Genomic DNA, 20245 nt, shown 5'->3' with positions numbered 1-20245 from the left:
TTTCACAATGATGCTTTCCGCGGATGAAGTGGACAGTTGCTAGATATCTAATGGAACCAAGATGTGAATTACCAATGCAGGTCACAAATTTACCATAACGCCATAACACAGCCACTTATACTTTGTCTATCTTAGAGGTCCAGTCTCTAGTGGATATAGTGATTGGTCTCCTGTTGAAGGCTATTCATGACGTCTGGCTTATCGTATAATTTCGCTCAATATAGTTCTCGGGGCTGTGACAGTGAATGAAAGTACATATGGGAAGTGCACCAATCAGCCAACTAGGCTATTATGAAGACAAACAGCCACATTAGTCATGATTTCTGGTCTCTCTGAAGTCAGTCTCACTGGCTGATAGTGTCAAAAGTTCGAAACAGCACACCATCGGGTTCCATAACTCAGTTGGTTAGAGTGTGGTGCTAATAACGCCAAAGTCGAGGGTTCGACCCCCTCTGGAACCACTTCTTTTTTTGCGTTTTTATTTGTTTCAAATAATAACAGATTGTTAGCACTTTCTTTGTAGCGGTTCGGTTCTACAGCTTATAGTCCGAGTAATAACGCCAAAGTCCACGGCGAAGGGTTGGATCAGATTACGATACTTTATATTCAATTAAGCTCTAGATTTCTTAATCCTAAAGTTAGGTCCTAGAAAGACGGTCCCCCTTATTAGGCGGCCGTTCTAGTCTATATATTTCATAACCATGATAAACAATACTGTCTTCTAATATCTAATATAACTATAGAATGTATAGTTCTATAGTATAGTTCTATAAGCAGTTTTGGGTGACATTGTATCGAATTTGTTTTCTCGTTGTTGCCTTTGATAATGCCCCCATATCAATGATATACACAACTACATACGTATGTAGTAATTTATAACTATGTATATAGCTAATGTGTTCAATAAGGTATGATAACTAGACTTAATAATATAACTACCTGGCCCTAAGAAATGCGCTCTGACCGCCAATCTAGCCCTTGACATCTTAGTGAAATCTGAAAAAAACGACATCTTTAACTCCGATTTCACTTTGACCCACGTGAAAATCGATAACGGGGAAAAAAAGAGACCAGTGCTTCCCCTCCCTGCAACTTACTTAACCTTCAACCAACACCCAGACTCTCTCCTCCGCCCACCCGATGTGGCTCTTCCGAGTCTTTTCGTCGGCCTTGTTCCTGGCCGTCACGGTCTCGTCTATCCCACTAGCCTTTGATGTGGGCGGCAAGACATGCGGTCTGGCCTTTTCACTATCCCTCGCGGCCTTCTACTTCCTGGTCTCACTACTGAAGCTCACAACTCCTGATCGATCCTGGTTTCGCTCTTCCATCCTTGCCATCATCCGCTTCACGCAATGGGCCGTCATTCTCGTTCTCCTTATCTGGTCGCTGAATCGCTTCTCCGTCGATGCAGACGGCGATAACGGTACCTGGGTTGAGCGCACCTTCAATGGGAAACGGGCGCAAGATTCCTCCATCCATGAATGGCTCTTTGGTCGCGATGGCCTGGTTGAAACGGTCGCTCTCGGGAACTGGGATAGACTCCTGAGATGGTCGACTCCGGTCTTTCAGCTTGCAGAGGGTTTCTGTAGTTTGTTGGTGATTCAGGCTGCTGGGCAGATTACTCGTTGGCTGGTGAATCGCGGCGGGCGCAGTGATAGCTGGATGGTACGTTTTATGTTGCTTTCTTCATTCAGTCATTCACTCTACTCGCAGTATCGCGATATTAACAATCTCCCTAGATCGGTCTTCTTGTTTTGTCCGCTACAATCATCTCCAGCTCCGTCTACTTCCTCTGGCGTGTTCTTCAATTCCCCGAGATCTCCAACGTTGATGCCGCTCTGATCGGTGTCTCTGTTACTTGTGCCGTGATCCTATGTGCCTGGGGTATTGGCAGTGGCCGCGGAAACCCAGTCGAGAGCTCTCTCCTCTTCGCCTACATCGTGCTCTGCATCTACCAGATCTTTACAGACTACCAGCCCTCCTACCCGGTGGAACAGATTCCCTCACCAGCACAGGCCGGAGACTTCCCTCCTCTCCCACCGATCATTATGGCCTCGTACACAACTCTCATGCACGCGCTCTCTCTCCTCCCCTCCATCATCCACGCAGCCTTCAATGTGATCACAGCCGTCTTCAGCGCTGTCACTCCCTCCGTCCTGATCTCTCTCGCCTACCGCCTCCTCGTGCTCTACGCATCAACACGCATCATCCCCGCCGTCCGCGAATCCGGCGCCCGTGCCCTCTCCCAAGAAGCCTCCATAGATGACTCCGACGCAGCAGGCCAAGTTCTCGGCTTCCTCAGCTATTTCGCACCTACGATCCTCATCGCCGTTTACACCAGCTTGCTGATGCAGCACTTCTCGTCGACATCGCAAGCAATGGGCGGCAGCGGCGAGTGGTGGAGCAGTCAAGGCAGCGGCGGCGGTAATCTGTGGCGCTGGATCAACCTTGCGTGCACGATCTCCCTCTACGCCGTGGAACTGTGGCTCGGAGAACACGATGATCTCGACAATGGCCTGGCAGGACACTGGAAAACCGACTGAATGGCCAGTCAATACTGCGCTTTGCTTATCATTGTTCCAACCTGGATGGAGATTAATCTCTTCCGTATCTTGCTGCATGAGCCATGACGGTCCTAGCCCAGTCCAGTGACCTATCTCGCAGCCTAAAATCGAAATACGCCACACGGCCCGGGAATACCCCGCCCCATGCGAGTTCAAGCCGTGTTGCGTTTCCGGTCTTGTGATCGGGTTTCGTTCCACTTTCTTTTCCCAATACGCCCCGATTGCTTTAGGTGTATTGGGTCTGTATACCCCCATCTACAAGTCGTGGTCTGCACGATTGTGTGTCAAATCATTCCCGTTTCGGGACACGCCTTTTCATGACCGTTGCTTTTCATTTCTCTCTATCTGTGTCTCCTGTTCCGTTCGGCACTTATACCCTCTTGTCTTGTTTGACATCCCTTGCTCTTTTTCTTTTTGCTATCGGTTGATTCATCCCGAAGTCAATATCTGTACATATGATTGATTTTTCATTGTATTGCCTCGTTAGGCTGGGTTAATAGAGATTTCGATTTATCCTTGATTTTTTAGATCTAGTGTAATAGAGCCGTATCAACGTAAAATCTCTCTATGTTTTTACTGGGGGTAGTCCGCCGGTCAAGTCAGTTCAGGCCATTATCTTGATAGATATGAACAATTTGGATGGCTATAGCACCATAGATTTGATTCAGACAGGGAATACAAATTCACGCATAACTAGATATCAAGAAGCACAAACAAACACAAACAAACCCCAATGCCAGTTGGATGAAAATTGATAAATGGAAGAAATAAAAGGCATAGAGGGTCGACAGACCAGACAATCAAAGACTTAGTCTATCGAGTCACCCGAAACCCTCAAGTCACCAAATTCGCAAATGAAATTCCCAAAGCGCCAGCTTTTGAAAAGAACCCACAGACCCTTCAAAAGACATGCATGCAACGACCTCCGTATCCATAGCCATATTCACCGTTGAATGGGCACACCCTCCCGAGCAGGCGGGGGACTAACACTGAGATCCTCCTCTTCCTTCTCGTTATCTCCCTTCTCATTATCGTCACTACTCAGAGTGGAATTGCGATGCAGGAAGTTGTCTTTGACGGGTGAGCGACTCTGGAACCCGATGGAACCTGGGTGGCTGCTGATGCTGCCGGGGATCTGCTGTCCACCTTGGGCGCTGATACTACCATTGCCGGCGTTGGGCGATGTCGCGGTAAGGTGTGGGATGTTTTCGGGGAGTGGGTGGCGGGAACCGACGTTGGTCACGCCTACGTCGGAGGCTTTGCCGGCTTTGCTGAGGGCGTAATCGCCCGAGTCGAAGTATTTACGTTCCTAGTTAATTTGTAATTAGTGATTAATTGGTGGTTACGGTGTGTTTGTGTGTGTGTCTGTGTGTGGGGTAGGAGGTGTGGTACCTTGAGCTTGTTCTGGAGGACGTCTTTCTTTGTGGGCATCTTGCCATAGAGGCGCAGCAAGCGCTGCTCCTCTGGGCTAAGGGACTGGTAGTTGTTAGTTGGAGGATTGCTTGTTTAGATAGTAAGAGTGCTCACGTTGATGTCCACTTTGTTCTGTTGATGGGGATTCATGATGGTTTGAAGAAGGGAGGGTGGGGTTGAGGAGGGAAAGATAAGGGTGGCACTCAGAGTGAGTGCGAGTAATGAAGTTATGAAGTAGAAAGTAGAGATGGAAAGTAGAGAGTAGTAGAGAGTAGACAGGAGAGAGGAGTAGAGAACAGAGAGAGAGAGAAGAGGTTAAAAGTAACTTATTTCTAATTAACTACATATGTAGTGGGGGGGGGAAATACAACAGTCTCTCATTATTGGATGTGGCTATGCCATAGATGACGCTGTACAAAGGCGAATAAATTAACTAAATAGTTTCATAGTTATACTTGAAAGATAAGTATATGCTAATTGATATTCTATAGTCATTCTATAATCTAAGTCTTCTCGTTGACTAGATCCTATTGTATCCTAATGGTTAGATCACCTCGACAAACATAGTTAAATCTGGATATATACATGTGAATATTTTAAAACACGAGACTTGATACCTCACAATGACAACGTATAGTCCACTATAATATTGTAAGTGTACTTCACCTCTTCAATTGTTCTTATACCCAAAATTGGTGCAATATTGTAGACGCACAGTGGACCCGAAATCCCTCCCAAATTAATTTCAGTGACGTCGCTCCCACTTTCACCAACATCAAAAAAGAAAGAAGAAAAAACATGACAACCTCTAAACCAACCTTCGTGGTCGAACACCTGGATCCTGAATTGGGACCATGGTCAACCCTAGAGTACGCCTGTATCGCACGTGAATCCCATGCCCGCGGTGCACGATTCCTACTCAGTTCCGTTCCCGCCGAGCTGCAGATGCCCGCTGATTTGGCTGCCACCCAGGGTCTGGAAGTTGAGCAGCGCAGTGTTGAGGATATCTTTGCCGATCGCAAAGAGAAGGTTTGTCTGTTGGATCCTTCAGCGCAGACTGAATTGAGTCCCGAGGATGGAAAGACTTTTGATGTCTTCCTTTTCGGTGGCATTTTGGGTGAGTTTGAATTTGAGCTTCTTTTGAATCGACTGACTGATTGTTTTTATAGGCGATGATCCCCCTAGAGGTTTGTGATTTCTATCTAAAATAGCAGGTATGGGATTGAGACTAAGACTACATGGACAGATCGTACCTCTGAATTGAGGAAGAAGGGTTACGTTGGTCGTCGATTGGGTCCTAAGCAGATGACTACCGACACTGCTGTGCGTGTTACACGGATGGTTGTTCATGAGAAAGGTGAGTGGATAATTTTTTTTTATCTCTGTGAATGATATATACTGATTGCCTCAGTTCCCCTTGAGGAAATTCCCTACCTCGACTACCCTGAACTGCTCATCAACGAGCATGAACGCACTGAGATGCCTTTCCGCTATGTCAAGGATGCCGATGGCAAGCCTATCATGCCTGATGTAAGTTAGTTCAAGATTACGAGTGAGATCAAGCTGACAATAGTAGGGAATGGTGGATCTGATCAAGAATGACGCTGACAAGTCTCTCGACGACTTGATGTAAGAGGCATTTTTATATTCCATAATTGAGGTAAAATGTGACTACTTATATATATATATATATATCAAAAACCCCCAAAACATACAAAGGTATTCCTCAAATTCTCCTAAGGAGTACAGAAATCATATATATATGTAGAAATCAACTAGTTCGTCTTCAAGGATGGGATTCGGCAATTCTGTGTATGATGATACAATAAATACAGCAATGCACTCGACGAGGGGTAGTGCATATCTTGTATTTACTGTATCAATACAAGGCCACGCCAGCTCTCACCCTTTGACTCCATCGCCTCTTCTTTGACCATACAATACTTTCCTCTTTGTTCTAGGTTGTTTATTCTGAGCATTTTGCTACCTATCCTTCATATCAACCTCTCTATCTTGATTTGCCATACTCTGTCGCCAAGTCCAGATTCGATGATCTGTTGATTGGTGCCTACGAGTCCCTCTCGGGACCTCAATCAAGCTAACACCTCAATTATTCTTATGATTCGCATACACCGTTGAGATGTTCTCAATACCATTCCTCCGCTTGGGGAATTCCCTCACAATACTACTATGCGCATTATCGATGCTGAGCCCGGTGTCGGCCAAATCAGCAGCAGATTACTATGTCCACTCATTACCAGGAGCTCCAGAGGGTCCATTCCTGAAGATGCATGCTGGGTGAGTGAATCACTATTGCAGCCGTGAAATTCATCGGAAAAGCTTATCTAACGCGCTACAGACACATCGAAGTCAACCCCGAAGCCAACGGCAATCTGTTCTTCTGGCACTTCCAGAATCGTCATATCGCGAACCGACAGCGGACTGTTATCTGGCTAAATGGTGGTCCAGGATGCAGCTCTATGGATGGTGCGTTGATGGAAGTCGGTCCATACCGTCTGAAGGACGACCACACGTTGGAATACAACCCGGGTCGGTGGGATGAGTTCGCGAACCTCCTGTTCGTCGATAACCCTGTTGGTACTGGATTCAGCTACGTGAACACTGACAGCTATGTCCATGAGCTGGATGAGATGGCGGCCCAGTTTATCATATTCATGGAGAAGTTCTTTGAAATGTTCCCTGAATATGAAAGCGATGACGTACGTTCCCTTTTTTTTCCCTTCTGATGACCTCGCTGACGATGCGTAGCTCTACTTCGCAGGTGAATCCTACGCCGGTCAACATATTCCGTACATTGCAAAGGCCGTTCAAGAGCGCAACAAGGCTGTTGTGGCGAATGGAGGCCGCAAGTGGCCCCTCAAGGGTCTGCTCATCGGCAACGGTTGGATCTCACCCGCAGACCAGTACCCTTCGTACGTGAAATTTGCCGAGAGGGAAGGTCTCATCAAAGAGGGTACCCCAATCCACCACAATCTGAACGTGCTCAACGAAGTCTGCCTCTCGAAGCTGGAAACCCCCGGCGCAAAGAACAAAGTGGACGTCGATTCGTGCGAGCTCGTCCTGCGACAATTCCTCCAGCTCACAACCGAGGACCAAAAATGCTACAACATGTACGACATCCGACTAAAGGACACATACCCCTCATGTGGCATGAGCTGGCCCCCCGACCTGGAAAATATCGAACCCTACCTCCAACGCCCAGACGTCATCAAAGCTCTGAACATCAACCCAGCCAAGAAATCCGGCTGGCAGGAATGCTCCGGTCTCGTCGGCCAAGCCTTTACAGCAAAGAATTCCGTCCCCTCCGTAAATCTCCTCCCAGACCTCATCGAGTCGGGAATCAACATCCTCCTCTTCAGCGGCGACAAAGATCTCATCTGCAACCATATTGGCACGGAAACCCTTATTCACAACATGAAGTGGAAGGGTGGGACAGGCTTCGAAACAAGTCCTGGTGTCTGGGCCCCGCGTCACGACTGGTCTTTTGAAGGCGAACCTGCGGGTATCTACCAACACGCGCGGAATTTGACTTATGTCCTGTTCTACAATTCCAGCCACATGGTACCCTTCGATAATCCGCGTCAGAGCCGTGATATGCTCGATCGCTTTATGAAAGTCGATATTGGGAGTATTGGTGGCCAGCCAACCGATTCGCGCATCGATGGTGAAAAATTGCCTCAGACTTCTGTCGGTGGGCAGGCAAATAGTACTGCTGCTGAGCAGCATGAGAAAGAGAAACTCAAACAGACTGAGATGCATGCTTATACCAAGTCTGGTGAGGCGATTCTCGTCATTGTTATCATTGGTGTCACGATCTGGGGATTCTTTATCTGGCGCAGTCGTCGTGCTCACAAGGGGTACAAGGGTGTGAAGGTTAATGAGATGCTGGATAATTCTATCCTGAATAGATTCCAGTCCAAGCGCTCGGGAAGGGATGTTGAGGCTGGTGACTTTGATGAGTCGGAGCTCGACAATCTTCATTCTCCTGAGCATTATGCTGTTGGAGATGTCAGTGATGATGAGCACGAGCATGAGCCTGAGCATGAAACGCGGACATGACGAGGCTTGCCCTTGGGTTTGTATAAACAATCTGGATTTTCTTTCTCAAATATTATACGAGAATGAATATCTGAATGATGTTGATATCATTTCTATGTGCAAATGCACTGTTAGGATTATATACATGACTGCCTAGGATCATCCCACAGTCCACACCTTGACACTCCCATCATCAGCCGTAGAAACAAGAATCTCTTCTTCCTCTCCAGCTTCACCGTCCGCCCTCTTCGCCCAAGCAACGTGATTAATCTCATAGATTCCATGCGCCCCATCCTTCACCGCAACAAGCACCCATTCCGTGCGCACCTCAGACGTATCCATAGCATCAGGATCAGCCGAAGTCTGCACGAACCGCTCCTGATAAAGCGCAATGCGCCCATCAGCCCCCGTAGAAGCGACAAGCCCACTCCGCTTACTCCAAGCAACAGCATAAACAGCCAATTCATGGGCATGAGGAAGCAAAGCATCTTCTTCCCAAACCTCATCACTGCCCATCGGCCGAATAATACTGGGAATGCCCGTGGACGCGGAAGAAAGAGCTCCCTGGTTCGTCTCCTTCGGTTGACGTCTCCACAAACGAACGGTCTTGTCGTCTGAGCAGGAAAGCAAGCGGGGACCAGAAAGGGAGCGTTGATCGCGCCATTGAGTCTTCTCGATCTCGGCTGACGCTTCAGAAGAAGAAGAGGCCGGCATATTATCAACGCCCTCCCATTCCAAAAACCAAACTGTCCCCTCATGCCCCTTGATACAAGCAACTTGGCCCCAATCATCCAGATCCTCCCTCCAAATCCGGATACTGTCGTCATAGCTTCCACTAGCGAGACATTCTTCTGAGGGATGCCAAGAAACACATTTCACATCGCCGCTATGCTCCTGCATCACAGCAACGGTCTCGAAATTATTATCGCCATCGTCAAGATCCTCCCAGATCCAAATACTCTTATCCCGAGAACAAGTAGCAAGTAACATTCCAGAAGCAGACCACGAAACAGATTTGACTTCACTATCATGACCGTCGAGCAGAACAGCAAACCGCCACTCCTCTTCTTCTTCGCAGTCTTCTGCCGACTCCGCATCAGAGGTCTCAGCTTGTGGCACAACACCGTCTTTCTGCCCGTAATTATCCCATCGTCGCCAAATGCCAACTGTAGCATCGAAACTGCCCGTTGCGAGGACGGATTCGCCCGAGCTGTGTGGTTTCCAGGCGGCTGTGCGGACCGAGCGTTTGTGGCCACCTGTGATTGTTGAGAGAAGGGTAAAGTTGCTTAGGGAGTAAATTCGGACAGTCTTGTCTGTGCTGCATGTTGCGAGGATTGGGAGGGTTGGGTGTGGAGCTGTGAGCCAGGTTCGTTCCAGGGAGGGAGGGGTTAGGTCGCTTAGGTGGGTGATTTTCATTTTGGGCGATTTTCTGTGTCTTATGACTTGGATTGGTAGGGAGAGGTAGGTAGAGGTAGACTCATAGGATCGGATGATGTTGAAATTGAAGTGGGATGAATTTTGGTTAACCATGTGGGGTTGCCGATTAGATACGGATATTGATGACTTTACATAGTTAGTAGTACTAGTAGGTATATATTCATCTTTTTCTTCTGATATTGCATTTATATTTGCATATCGAGAGTTATAGAGTTGTACCAATTGAATATCTCGTTTATGAATTGGCTACTTGGCTGAACCTGCCTGTTTTAAGGCTACGTATCAGCACTAGATCTTGCCCAAAGTAGTAGATTCAATCGAGAGATAGTTGGGTATAAAATGAAGATGCAAATGAAGATACAATTTGACTGACCGTATCAGAAGAGATAGCTCAAGGAAGTGCAGGATAAGACATGCATTTATCGACGAATAGCTCATCTGCTCTAGCGCCAGTCACGAACTCGTGAGCAACGACCTGACCACTGCTCTGTAACAGTGAGATTCATTGTACCAACTCTTGCTGTGATAACACTCGAAGACTCCAATTCAAAGCATTTCTTCTTTCCATTGGTACAGAGTGCATAAAGTAAGTACCCTTGCATCCATAGATGGTGCCCGAAGGAAGAAAACAACGAATCAATGACCTACCAACAGGTCAGACACATAAAGTCAGCCCGAGGATGAAAAGGCCAAGACATGTAAGCCGACTATCCGACGGCCAAGTCTTCTCCTCTGTAACCGAAATATTCGAGTATGTGAATCCGCCCTCAATCGCCATGCGCGTAGTACAAAGCTAGCAACATTGATGTCATCGTACTTGGAGGCTATACACGTTACAATACACAGGGCTCATGCAGGGACAGCGCCTACCTGACACCAGAACTCTTCCAATATTTGAGGGCTTCCCTGGACTCTTAGTGTACAACATACTATCCCGCCTTTCCACGGACAGAGTATCTTAACAATGCTTTGCCTAAACCTATCTACCCTTATACTTCTCCTGCCTCCATTCCTCGCACCCATATTTGCCAAAGATACCAACCTACTCGGGTGCAATGAACTCTCTTGCCCAAAAGAAGGGACCAACGACCGCTGCAAGACTGAAGGTAATATCTTCCTAGGAGTCGGTTTATCACCCTTCTCAGTTGCGCCGGCACTAAAAGGCTTATCCATTCTCAAAGATGTCAACGTATCAACTAGACTGGCCGGCAAGGACAATGATAAGCCAACCCGTCCATTCAAATCAATTTACTACCGCGCAACGCCGGAGGATGCAAAGCCCCCAAACCTCCAAGGCTGCGCTGTGATCTTCAACGATCCACCGCGAAAGAAGTTCAAAGGATCTGAGCTGGAAGGCAGGAATGGAATTGATACCTGTGCAGCGACGGAGACGTGTTCCGATATGATTGAGCAGCGGGCGACCAATGTGACTGAGAAATCCCAACGGGACTGGACTATCTGTGACAATGTCGAGCAAGAATTGAAGAATGATTTCAATGAATGCAGTGGGTTTGGGGGCGGAGATACTTCGCTGGGAAACTTTAGTGTCAAGTCATTTGGGGATTTCTACGAAGTCAGGAATTCCTAGGATTGCTGGCCAGTGCAGCAAAAGTCTGATCGGTTGATGGAGATTGCCGAAGTTACTTTTGATGTGAGTTGATACCTCGATCATTCCCTTGGTATTTTGAACCGCACTGATCCAATCTAGGTGAACTACTCGGCCAACGCTCTGATTGGAGAGGCGTATAAGGTTACTCCAGTTTTGAGTATTTTCGTTGGAAATGGCAGTGTGGAACGCACCTCTCTCACATGTCTGAGGGTGGTCACCGATGTGAACCCTAGTGATGGTGGCTCTGAAACTTCAGCAGCGGCCCTGAAGTAAGTTGGTTGCCTGTTTATTTCTTGGCCGTATTTATAGAGCTATGCATACTCTAGATTGCATTGGTGGGAGAGACACAATATACATATGTATACATTCGAAGGTCACAAATCATAGCCTTTACTCAAATATTTAGGACTTTAAACGATCCTTGTTAACTTCTTGACTTTTCAGCATATTCCTGTAAGACCTCGTGCTTGATTAATTGATGTTAGCTATATTTCTGATTTCTTACTTTTTTTCCATGCCAGTATTGTTAATTAGCTTATAGTCAAGTCTATGTTTCTACATATGGATGTATGTAGTTGTAGAGCAAAAGAGCAGACCAATACTAGCAGTATATAAGAAAGCAAAATTCATTATAAAATGCTATCTCAAGCCAAAACCGAACAAATATAATGTATATATTCTAGTCATATAATCCATCGTAAACACTCCCATGACAAAGCCAATCAACCTCCCTAACCTTCTCCAACTCCTCAACCAATTTCCCAACCTCATTAACAAACTCCGGCATCCCAGCCCCAGCCAGATTCTGACTAGCAGTCGTAGTTGCACGCACACGCTCAGAAGCACTAGAAGCACTAAGTCGACTGAGGACATGGCTTCGTAAACGGGACAAAATCAGTCTCGCGACGGGGTCTACGAAACTGGGTGCATGGATCTCAGCCGAAGGAGACATTTCCGAAGCTGATGTTTCCGATGTCACGATGGCGAGTTGAGGTGCGGCCGCGAGACAGGCTGTTGCCACGGGTGCGAGGACTCGTTTAATGGTTGCTGATAGAGTGGCGCTTGCTGCGGATGGCATGGGATGTGTTGATTCAAGGATTGATTGCACGCGTTCTTGACTAATTTCGTTGAAGTCCAGGGAGAGAATGCGGTCGGCCTCTGGTTTCCATTGGGAGCGGGCATCTCGTTTCAGGAGATTCTTGGCTGTTAGAAGGATGGAGGCTGTTGCGACGATTTGGAAGGCTCGGGCGTGCAGACGTTCCAGTCGTTGGTGGTCAAGGCTTAGGGTTTCGGGGACGAAATCGGAGGAGACGAGGGCATTGCTGAAGACTGTGTCCGTGAGTCCTTGGGCATAGACTCGGGCGGAAGGTGGATGAGGTTCGCCTTGGATGCCTTCTGGGTCTCGCTTTTTCATCTCATCGACGATGATCTTGCGATGAAGGCGCCAAAATCGGCGGGTTTTGTCGAGACTAATGGTTCCTTCGGTGACGCCTCGGTCGAAAGCTCGCTGTTCGTACCCGGGGGCTTCTTCAATGAGCTGCGGGGCGGCGAGCTGGATCATGAAGTTGGTCTGGTCGAGGGAGAGTAGGTCAATAACGCTCATCAACCGCGCTAGTCGGTCAATTGCGTCACCCGAGGTGTCCTCGACGTATGCCTTCACCACGGGGTCTCGATATGGAGCACATAGGCGAGGCAGGATATTGTTCATGAACTTGAAGAAATTATCATAGGAGAACGTGCCTGCTTCGCACTGTCCCTGAACCAGCTTAGGATCCAGAACTTCACTTATTATCACGTAGAGGGAGTTTCCACGTTGGAGGGACCGCAGTAAGCGATCTTGAATCACTGTGGCCATAGCCACAGTCCAATTGGTACCGTGTCCGGCCTCGACCCCTACTCTCATTGCGTCACACATCTGCTTCATTATCTGCCTGCGGGGCTCAGTGTAATGTGCTTCTTCAATCTTGAACTCTTTGTTGATGAGGAGCTCATGCACCAGCTCCCTGTTTTCAGGGAGCGGGGTGAGAATCTTGGTGAATCGCTCGTGAGGAGATGTCCGTTGCTTGTCCAGCTGCTGGAACACCGCCACATCGAGGTTGTTGAATGACTCGCTGAGAGGCGAGGTAACACTCTCCGTCAGGACATCCGCACTGGGAGGGGCGGCCCCCGCAGATCGTGGAATAGCCTGCTTCGAAGCCGCACGTTTCTTTTCTCGCTTGGCCTTCTTCAGTGAATCTCGGATCATCTCCATGTGGCGTTCAGGTCCTGCAATTCGCTTCAGACGGGCGAGCAAAAGAACCTGGTTCTGTCGGATACCTTGTCTGTAATCCTCTGCAGCACCGCCAGCCTTGTCGTTTTTAACCGTCTGCCAAATCAGTTCCAGCTCGACAAACTGGGCAACCATGATCTCAATCAAGACGGTCGAATCATGGGACTTCCAGGCATGGAAAGCAGAGAAGAACACATTATGTGATTCACACAAGGTTTGGAGATCCGCAGTGATCACAGAAGGCGAGCAACGACCCGACGAAAGCAGCGCCGTAACCTGATCAAAGACTACTAGTAGCTCCCGAGCCTTGGAAATCAAATCTTGCTCCTGATCTCCATTGCTGCTCAAAACCTCTTTCGGATGAGTGGCGATGAGATAGCTACTGAGAAAAGTGCGCACTGCACCTCTCTCACCCATCGCTCCACCTTCCATATCCTGCAGCCCGCAGAGCCGAAGGACTTTTGTCATGGTATCTAACAGGTTACCGCTAGAAAGCATGGCGCCGACTTGCTCAAAAGTCATTTCCTGCACGCGGTCTACAGAAAGACCCAACGAATGAAACTGCTGCATGATCATCTTTGCGTGATGTGTCTTCCACACCCGCTGGATTTTTCGCGCAGCCGCATCCTCGGTAAGTGACTTCATGACTTCCCGGGACATCTTCTTCTCCACAGCAAGGGGCAAGCTGCTGGTCCGCTGACGCCGATGTGTCTGCTTATAAGCCGTGCGACGTTTCTCAGTCTCGGCGAACTTTTCCGCCAATTCCAGTCGCAGACGCGCCTCCTCAGCGGCTTTCTTATCGCGCTGATCTTCGGCCTTCTTCTTAGCTCGTTTGACCTGTTCCTCGCACTTGGCAGTAATATCGGCCAACACACGCTCACGAGCCTGTTGCGCGGCGAGCGCCCTTTCTTCGATTTGTAAGTTTCTCGTGGCCGCTTTAGCCAGCGCGGCTCGCAACCTTACTTTCTCCGCATGTAACGCCCGATCTGCGAGTCTTGCCTTTCGACTCTCCAAAATGGACGTGCGGCGGAGATGTTGGGCGATATGGTCTGGGCTTGGGGCACTCGAGGACGCGTTGGATTGCGAATGTAAGGAGGAGATCGAGCTTCGTCGAGATGAGGAGGAACGGCGGACTTTGCTGGATTTGCGGTAGAATCGGGCTGCAATGTGTGGAGGGAGGCTTAGAGGAAGGGTCGGGTCGGATAGCATTTCCACATCTGTAAGTGAATCTGAATCGGACAGTGACGTTGGTCCAGCATCCGGAAGTTGGATCTCGATGTCAGAGTTGCGACGGATCATGGTAGACGTGAAGGGAATGCGACTGCGGTCTTCTCTGTGAGGGGCACTGATAACGCCTTCTCTTTCTCTCTGTGTCTCTTTCACTCTTTCACTTTTTCTTTCGCGTTCAATTATTATGGAGATCCTGGTCTTGTTTTATTCCTTTTTTAAAGACTTAAAGAAAAGAAAGGAGGTCTCTAAAAGGTGGAAATCAAGGTCATGTGTGTAAAAGATCCGTGCTTGGTTTCAGGATGAGGTCAAAAAGGGAAATTAATTCATCTTGTAAGAGTAAGAAATGATGCTCATCATGAAAACAGTCATTATCTACCCCTGAACTCGGAAATGAGGAAGTTTGATTACTGATTTCGGATTGAGAAGATGGAAACTGGTGGCCGCAAGCAGAACATTGATAACTGGCTGATGTAATCTATATAGATCGCGACTATGGAGTACATGACTTCACGATGTTTTATGTGTAAATATGTTTAGCGTTTATCATTCATGTCATATATGTATATACATATATGGTCTTGATCATTTCAGTCTCAATTAACGCTATTGATATACCTGATCCTGATTTCATTCAACCCGTAATCCCACCCTCATTTGCCCTTGTCCACCACGATTCGCCCGTAAATAATATGGAATAAAACACAAGTCTCTTCGGACCTCATTGATACTTCCACCCTCAGATACAATCTGTTTATTCCAAGATGATGTGTCAAGCTCTCCCTTACATCCTTTTTCAGCAATAATGCCGATATACTGATCCGGTTGAGACCGTGACTCTTCACGTAGAACTGTCGGATCAAAGATCGTCATCTATATATAATTAGACTTCTCATACTGCTGCTATCATGCAAATTTCATACCTTGAAATGATCATGTTCCCAAGGATGATCGAAATCCTCCACACAGTAAACGATCGGCCCTCGCGTGACGTATGCCACGGGCTGCCTAGCCAATGGGTGAGGTTTGGTTACATGTGGCTGCATTGGACAAGATAATCGAAACGTCGGATTTTGCTTCACCCAATTAGCACTTAGATAGAGGTATCCTTTTCGGATATCCAGTTCAGGGCTCGGAGTGATGTGCCACGATTTCGCCCATCCAGGGATCCTCAGTCGCAGCTCAGTATCAACGTGTGGTCCTTCTGTGATGATGGCGAAGTCTACATCCCCATTCCAAGGCCAGTCTGTTTTCTGATTTATTTCGACTATCGAATTTGCCACCTGAAGACGGAGAGTAGCAGATGTGTATAGATGCACATTGACAACGGCATTTTGCCCTGTACTGTGGCTCCAGACATACCCACCAAGATAGCCCAGTGTCCGGGTGACATTGGGCGGACAACACGCACACTCGAACCATTCGTGGCGCTGGGAAAGATCCTGGTCAGAGGAAGCTAATTGGTTCACGTATGTGAATGCCTTTCCGTCCAAACTCATGCCTGTCAAAACCGCATTGTAAAGACAAAGTTCTATGATATCAGCGTAGTGGCCATCGAGATCAACCTGCAACAATCGCTCTGATAGCATCATGACGCCAATTGCAGCACAAGTCTCTGCGTAGCAGCCGCCTTCGTCGGTACCCTGGGGTAGGAAGTAGTCGATACCAAAGCCCTCCCACTGCTTCATTGCTCCAATTCCCCCAGTGACGTAGGATTTCTTCTCTACCATATTGGACCATAACCGGTTCACAGCGGGTAAGAAAGTAGTTCCCACCTTACTTTCTGGTTGGTAAATTCGAACGAGGTCCGCAACTGCTGTGAGGAGGTACATTGCTCGGACTGAGTGTCCCTCGATTGTCTGCTGTTCGACGATTGGAACATGGGCCTGCTGGTACCTAGATTATTGTAAATCACCATGAAAATAGTCAAATTTATGTTGAACTTACCAGTAGCTTCTGGCTGCGGGAAAATACATGGGAGTCTCGTGCTTACTCTCGCCTCTTGCTTCAGCTTCAACGTCGTAGTAATGTCTTTTTTCATTCCCGCCTGTAGGGTTGCCTCTTTCTTCAATGAAGAATTTGGCGAGCTTGAGGTGTTTCTCATCACCAGAAATCTTATAAAGACGCAACAGAGCCAGCTCTATCTCTGGATGGCCAGGATATCCGGGAATTTGAGCATCCTGGTCTCCGAAAGTTGCCGTAAGGAGATCCACATATTTCAGAATGGGTGATAGCATATCATCGTTCTTATAAAGGAGACGATGAGCAAGTGCAGCTTCAATCAGATGGCCGGCATTATATCTGGCTATATTAGCGACATTCATCATCCATCATTCGGGAGTCATATTCACATACAACTCATGCATATCCCTTAAGTTTGTGAAACGCTTTCCAGGCTCAACAACAGAGTAATGAATATTAAGATACCCATCAGGATGCTGGGCAGTCCGAATCATCTGCACCAGCTCCTTAACCGCGGCATCAATCTCTTCATCATAACAATTCATTAATAAATAACAACCACCTTCAATCCATTTAGCCACATCCGAGTCCCAGAACTGGTGATTCGGAATCGGCCAAACAGTCGGTGGAACAGAATAGCTCGGATGCCATTTTAATTTGAATGCATCATACCTTCCAGTCGTTTTGAGCATATGCAACTGATGGCGCAGCGTCTGAGTCCGAACTACTTCCCGACGTCGCGCCCAGAAAGATCCCGGGGCGAAGGTCGTCGCGACGAAGCTTTCTTGTGGATAATCCATAGTAGACGTGAGCTTAAGGGATCAAAGTGAGAATTCTGAAAGTAAAACTAAATATTTTATCTCGGAATACCACATCGGACATTGAGCGAGACGTTTCCGAAACCCCTCCGGTACTTAGGGCTCAAGTGGGAGGCTCCGTAGACTCCGGCGGAGACCCGGCGGGGGCGGCTTCGGAGCCAAGTGCGCCCACCGACGCATTGGCGTTCAATGGCATTGGGCTATTGAGCTTGGCTTTTCTGGGGATCCTTCCCCAGACTCTCTCCACTTGAATCTTGAATGTGGAGTCCCGAATGCAGTGGTTTTGTATATCCATGAGGGTGCTTCGTTTGTTCCTCAGAACATGCCACTTACGATATCGATTCAATTTCAAAATGGGTCTTGTGGAAAAGTTTCTCCCAAAAGATGACCGGTAAGATGTATTGTGGCGTGAACGAGGCTTTTGGCTAACATCTGTAGCGTTGCGGCGTTTCTGCTGTATGGAATGGTCTTTTCGACTTGCTTCAACGGGTACGATGCTGGGATCATGACGGTCATTCTAGCCGATGAACAATTTATCGAGTACTACGGTATTAATGATAACAAGTCGGGTTTGGTTGCCACGATACCCTGGGCAATGACAGGTAGGTGTTGAGTTCTTATTTTCGTCGCGGAAAGACTGACATGAGAACAGGTGTGGCCCAACTTTGGCTTGGAGGCTCCCTCGCTGCATGGCTTGGGCGTCTTTGGGCGCTGCGAATCTCTATATGTATCATGATTATTGGAGTGTGAGAAATAAACGAGATGGCAAGTACGAACAGCGCTGACATGAAGAACCAGCATCGTCCAAGTCGTTCCGAATAGCTTTGGTGTTCTAATATTGGGAAGACTCTTAACGTATGTACTTTACATACACCCTGAACCAATCATGAACACTACTAATTTCTTTCAATAGAGGACTCGGCTTTGGCTGCGTCTACATAGCAACAAATCTTTACGTTGCCGAATGTGCCCCCACCAAACTTCGCGGTAGCTTCGTTGGCACAGTATCCCAATTCGGCTACCAGCTAGGCACACTAATAGCTTTCTGGGCCGGATATGGAATGTCATTCCACAAATCGCCTTACAACGTTGCCTGGCGAGTATCCAACGTCATTCAAATCCCTATCGGGTTGGCCTTTGTCGTTGTCTCGTTCTGGTATCCTGAGAGCCCGCGTTATATGTTGGAGAAGTATCCCGAGACACCTGAACGGGCTTTGAAGGTGCTAAGTCGACTGCGATCTGGTGCACCAACGGATGAGCGCATTCGAGTGGAGTTCCATGAGCTTATTGTTTCGTATGAGTTCCGGAAGAGATATGATAAGGGTTATATTGGGCTTCTGAAGGATAAAAATATGCGGAAGCGGCTGCTTTATGGTGTTTATGCTGCGGGTCTTCAGCAGGTGAGTGATCTTGTATATTGATTGGATATTGTCCAGCTAACAGTGCTGTTTAGTGTGGGGGTATTGCTTCGCTAACAATGTATGCCACGTTGATCTATCAGAGTCTTGGGTGGGACTCTGGGTCTCAAGCGCTGTCGATTAATGGGATTCAATCCGTTCTCCAGCTACTCATTGTATCTGTCAACACATTCACTGTTGAGCGATATGGTCGACGCGGCCTTCTGCTTGCTGGTTTTTCTATTCAGTCGTTGGCTCTTTTGATCATGTCTTGTCTTACGACTGCGTTCCCTTCAAATGGGAATAAAGCGGCTGCTATCGTTGAGGTTGCTATGCTTTTCATTGTTGGGTTGACATACTGCTGGTCTAACGGCCCCATTGCCCCGACGGTGGTGACGGAAATCTTTCCTCAGCATGTCCGAGACAAAGTACGTGAATGATTTTGTTGAACATTGAAAAGAATTCAAAGCCTCCACTGACACCATTATAGGGATTTGGTCTCTCGATGCTTGGTCAAACATGCTGGCTTATTCTTCTCACCCAATCATGGCCCTCTTTCAACAACACAGTCGGAGGTCGTAGTTATTGGCTTCTTTTTGGTTTGAATGTAGCTGCCGGGGTATGTTTCAATCTACTTTTATTCTTCACATAACTGATCAATCTACGTTTCATAGATATCTGTCTTTTTTATTCTCCCAGAGACAAAAGGAATTTCACTTGAGCGAATGGACAAGATCTTCGGGGGCCTTGATACTGTAGAGGCTGGTGAATGTGAAGGGATCTCGGAGAAACGTGAAGCCCTAGCCATAATGAAGGGAAATGAAGCTCCAGCTGCTCATTTGGAGGATGTTCAAGAGAACTCTCAGGCGCTGGAGAAACCTGCTGTGTAATGAGATCATAAATTTTGGGGTGGCTGTATCAATCCTATAAATGTTGGCCCAAAGTGTTCAGCCGCTTGCATTTCATACTCTCGATCCCGTTGAAGATGGAAAATCACCTGGGCACACTTTGTAGGATTGTACTGGAAACAGATGGATAATTGGATTCGAGAATTGTTTTGATGAAGTTGCTGTCGTTGCGTCATGATACCATTGTGCTTAAAGTATAAAAAACAAAAAGATTCAACGCTATGCTGCAGCAAACCCGGCTGCTTGATGTATGTAAAACCTGCCTGATGTTTGTAACCTCAACATGCTCCAAATGCGTCAGCCGATCACTCGATTGAAAGTATGTTGAATTGGTTGAATCAAAAATCTTCAGGTCGTTGGTGGTTTTAGTGGCTAGCACATCCTGGTGGGCTCACTCGAAACTGTAAAGATAGCCTGGAGTCATTCTTCGGTTGAACCACACACCATGCGGTGTTGAGATTTTATGATCGACAGGCCAGAAATTGGAAATGGCAGACTCAGTTGGAGTGTCCCAGATGAATGATTCGGATTGTTGTCAAGAGAAACAAAGACAAAGAAGTCGCTGACCCGGTCACGCACAGA

At 47.5% G+C, this 20245-nt stretch overlaps 9 protein-coding genes across 9 annotated transcripts; 5 read left to right on the top strand and 4 right to left on the bottom strand.

Annotated features, from left to right (window-relative positions):
• Positions 1 to 1140: 1140 nt before the first annotated feature.
• On the top strand, positions 1141 to 2543 carry N7529_009701 (ICE2 family protein; the record flags this gene model as incomplete). Its single annotated transcript, XM_057245228.1, has 2 exons — positions 1141 to 1665; positions 1740 to 2543. The coding sequence occupies 2 exons, from the start codon at positions 1141 to 1143 to the stop codon at positions 2541 to 2543; spliced, it is 1329 nt and encodes a 442-aa protein (XP_057093491.1).
• Positions 2544 to 3507: 964 nt separating this feature from the next.
• On the bottom strand, positions 3508 to 4127 carry N7529_009700 (endosulfine family protein; the record flags this gene model as incomplete). The annotated part of the gene is made up of 3 exons (XM_057245227.1): positions 3508 to 3873; positions 3957 to 4040; positions 4092 to 4127. The coding sequence occupies 3 exons, from the start codon at positions 4125 to 4127 to the stop codon at positions 3508 to 3510; spliced, it is 486 nt and encodes a 161-aa protein (XP_057093490.1).
• Positions 4128 to 4775: 648 nt separating this feature from the next.
• On the top strand, positions 4776 to 5610 carry N7529_009699 (SAM-dependent methyltransferase; the record flags this gene model as incomplete). Its single annotated transcript, XM_057245226.1, has 5 exons — positions 4776 to 5094; positions 5147 to 5164; positions 5224 to 5334; positions 5389 to 5507; positions 5554 to 5610. 5 exons carry the CDS (start codon positions 4776 to 4778, stop codon positions 5608 to 5610), a joined length of 624 nt encoding a protein of 207 aa, XP_057093489.1.
• A 507-nt stretch (positions 5611 to 6117) lies between these two features.
• kexA (serine-type carboxypeptidase kexA) lies at positions 6118 to 8057 on the top strand (the record flags this gene model as incomplete). The annotated part of the gene is made up of 3 exons (XM_057245225.1): positions 6118 to 6275; positions 6337 to 6697; positions 6747 to 8057. 3 exons carry the CDS (start codon positions 6118 to 6120, stop codon positions 8055 to 8057), a joined length of 1830 nt encoding a protein of 609 aa, XP_057093488.1.
• A 138-nt stretch (positions 8058 to 8195) lies between these two features.
• Positions 8196 to 9452, bottom strand: cia1 (iron-sulfur cluster assembly protein CIA1; the record flags this gene model as incomplete). The annotated part of the gene is made up of 1 exon (XM_057245224.1): positions 8196 to 9452. One exon carries the CDS (start codon positions 9450 to 9452, stop codon positions 8196 to 8198), a length of 1257 nt encoding a protein of 418 aa, XP_057093487.1.
• Positions 9453 to 10437: 985 nt separating this feature from the next.
• Positions 10438 to 11355, top strand: N7529_009696 (uncharacterized protein; the record flags this gene model as incomplete). Its single annotated transcript, XM_057245223.1, is given in 3 exon segments — positions 10438 to 11046; positions 11062 to 11124; positions 11182 to 11355. 3 exon segments carry the CDS (start codon positions 10438 to 10440, stop codon positions 11353 to 11355), a joined length of 846 nt encoding a protein of 281 aa, XP_057093486.1.
• Positions 11356 to 11761: 406 nt separating this feature from the next.
• Positions 11762 to 14650, bottom strand: N7529_009695 (IQ calmodulin-binding motif domain protein; the record flags this gene model as incomplete). Its single annotated transcript, XM_057245222.1, has 1 exon — positions 11762 to 14650. The coding sequence occupies one exon, from the start codon at positions 14648 to 14650 to the stop codon at positions 11762 to 11764; it is 2889 nt and encodes a 962-aa protein (XP_057093485.1).
• Positions 14651 to 15495: 845 nt separating this feature from the next.
• N7529_009694 (glycoside hydrolase family 127 protein) lies at positions 15496 to 17340 on the bottom strand (the record flags this gene model as incomplete). The annotated part of the gene is made up of 3 exons (XM_057245221.1): positions 15496 to 16474; positions 16526 to 16879; positions 16934 to 17340. The coding sequence occupies 3 exons, from the start codon at positions 17338 to 17340 to the stop codon at positions 15496 to 15498; spliced, it is 1740 nt and encodes a 579-aa protein (XP_057093484.1).
• A 371-nt stretch (positions 17341 to 17711) lies between these two features.
• N7529_009693 (uncharacterized protein) lies at positions 17712 to 19645 on the top strand (the record flags this gene model as incomplete). Its single annotated transcript, XM_057245220.1, has 8 exons — positions 17712 to 17749; positions 17797 to 17960; positions 18011 to 18104; positions 18157 to 18213; positions 18272 to 18758; positions 18812 to 19183; positions 19246 to 19374; positions 19430 to 19645. 8 exons carry the CDS (start codon positions 17712 to 17714, stop codon positions 19643 to 19645), a joined length of 1557 nt encoding a protein of 518 aa, XP_057093483.1.
• Between the last annotated feature and the right edge of the window lie 600 nt (positions 19646 to 20245).

This window comes from Penicillium soppii, assembly GCF_028829465.1.
Source record: "Penicillium soppii strain IBT 18220 chromosome Unknown utg000007l, whole genome shotgun sequence".
Lineage (NCBI taxonomy): Eukaryota > Fungi > Ascomycota > Eurotiomycetes > Eurotiales > Aspergillaceae > Penicillium > Penicillium soppii.
Note: the sequence above shows the minus strand (reverse complement) of the source record. Positions and strands in the feature narration are given on the sequence as shown.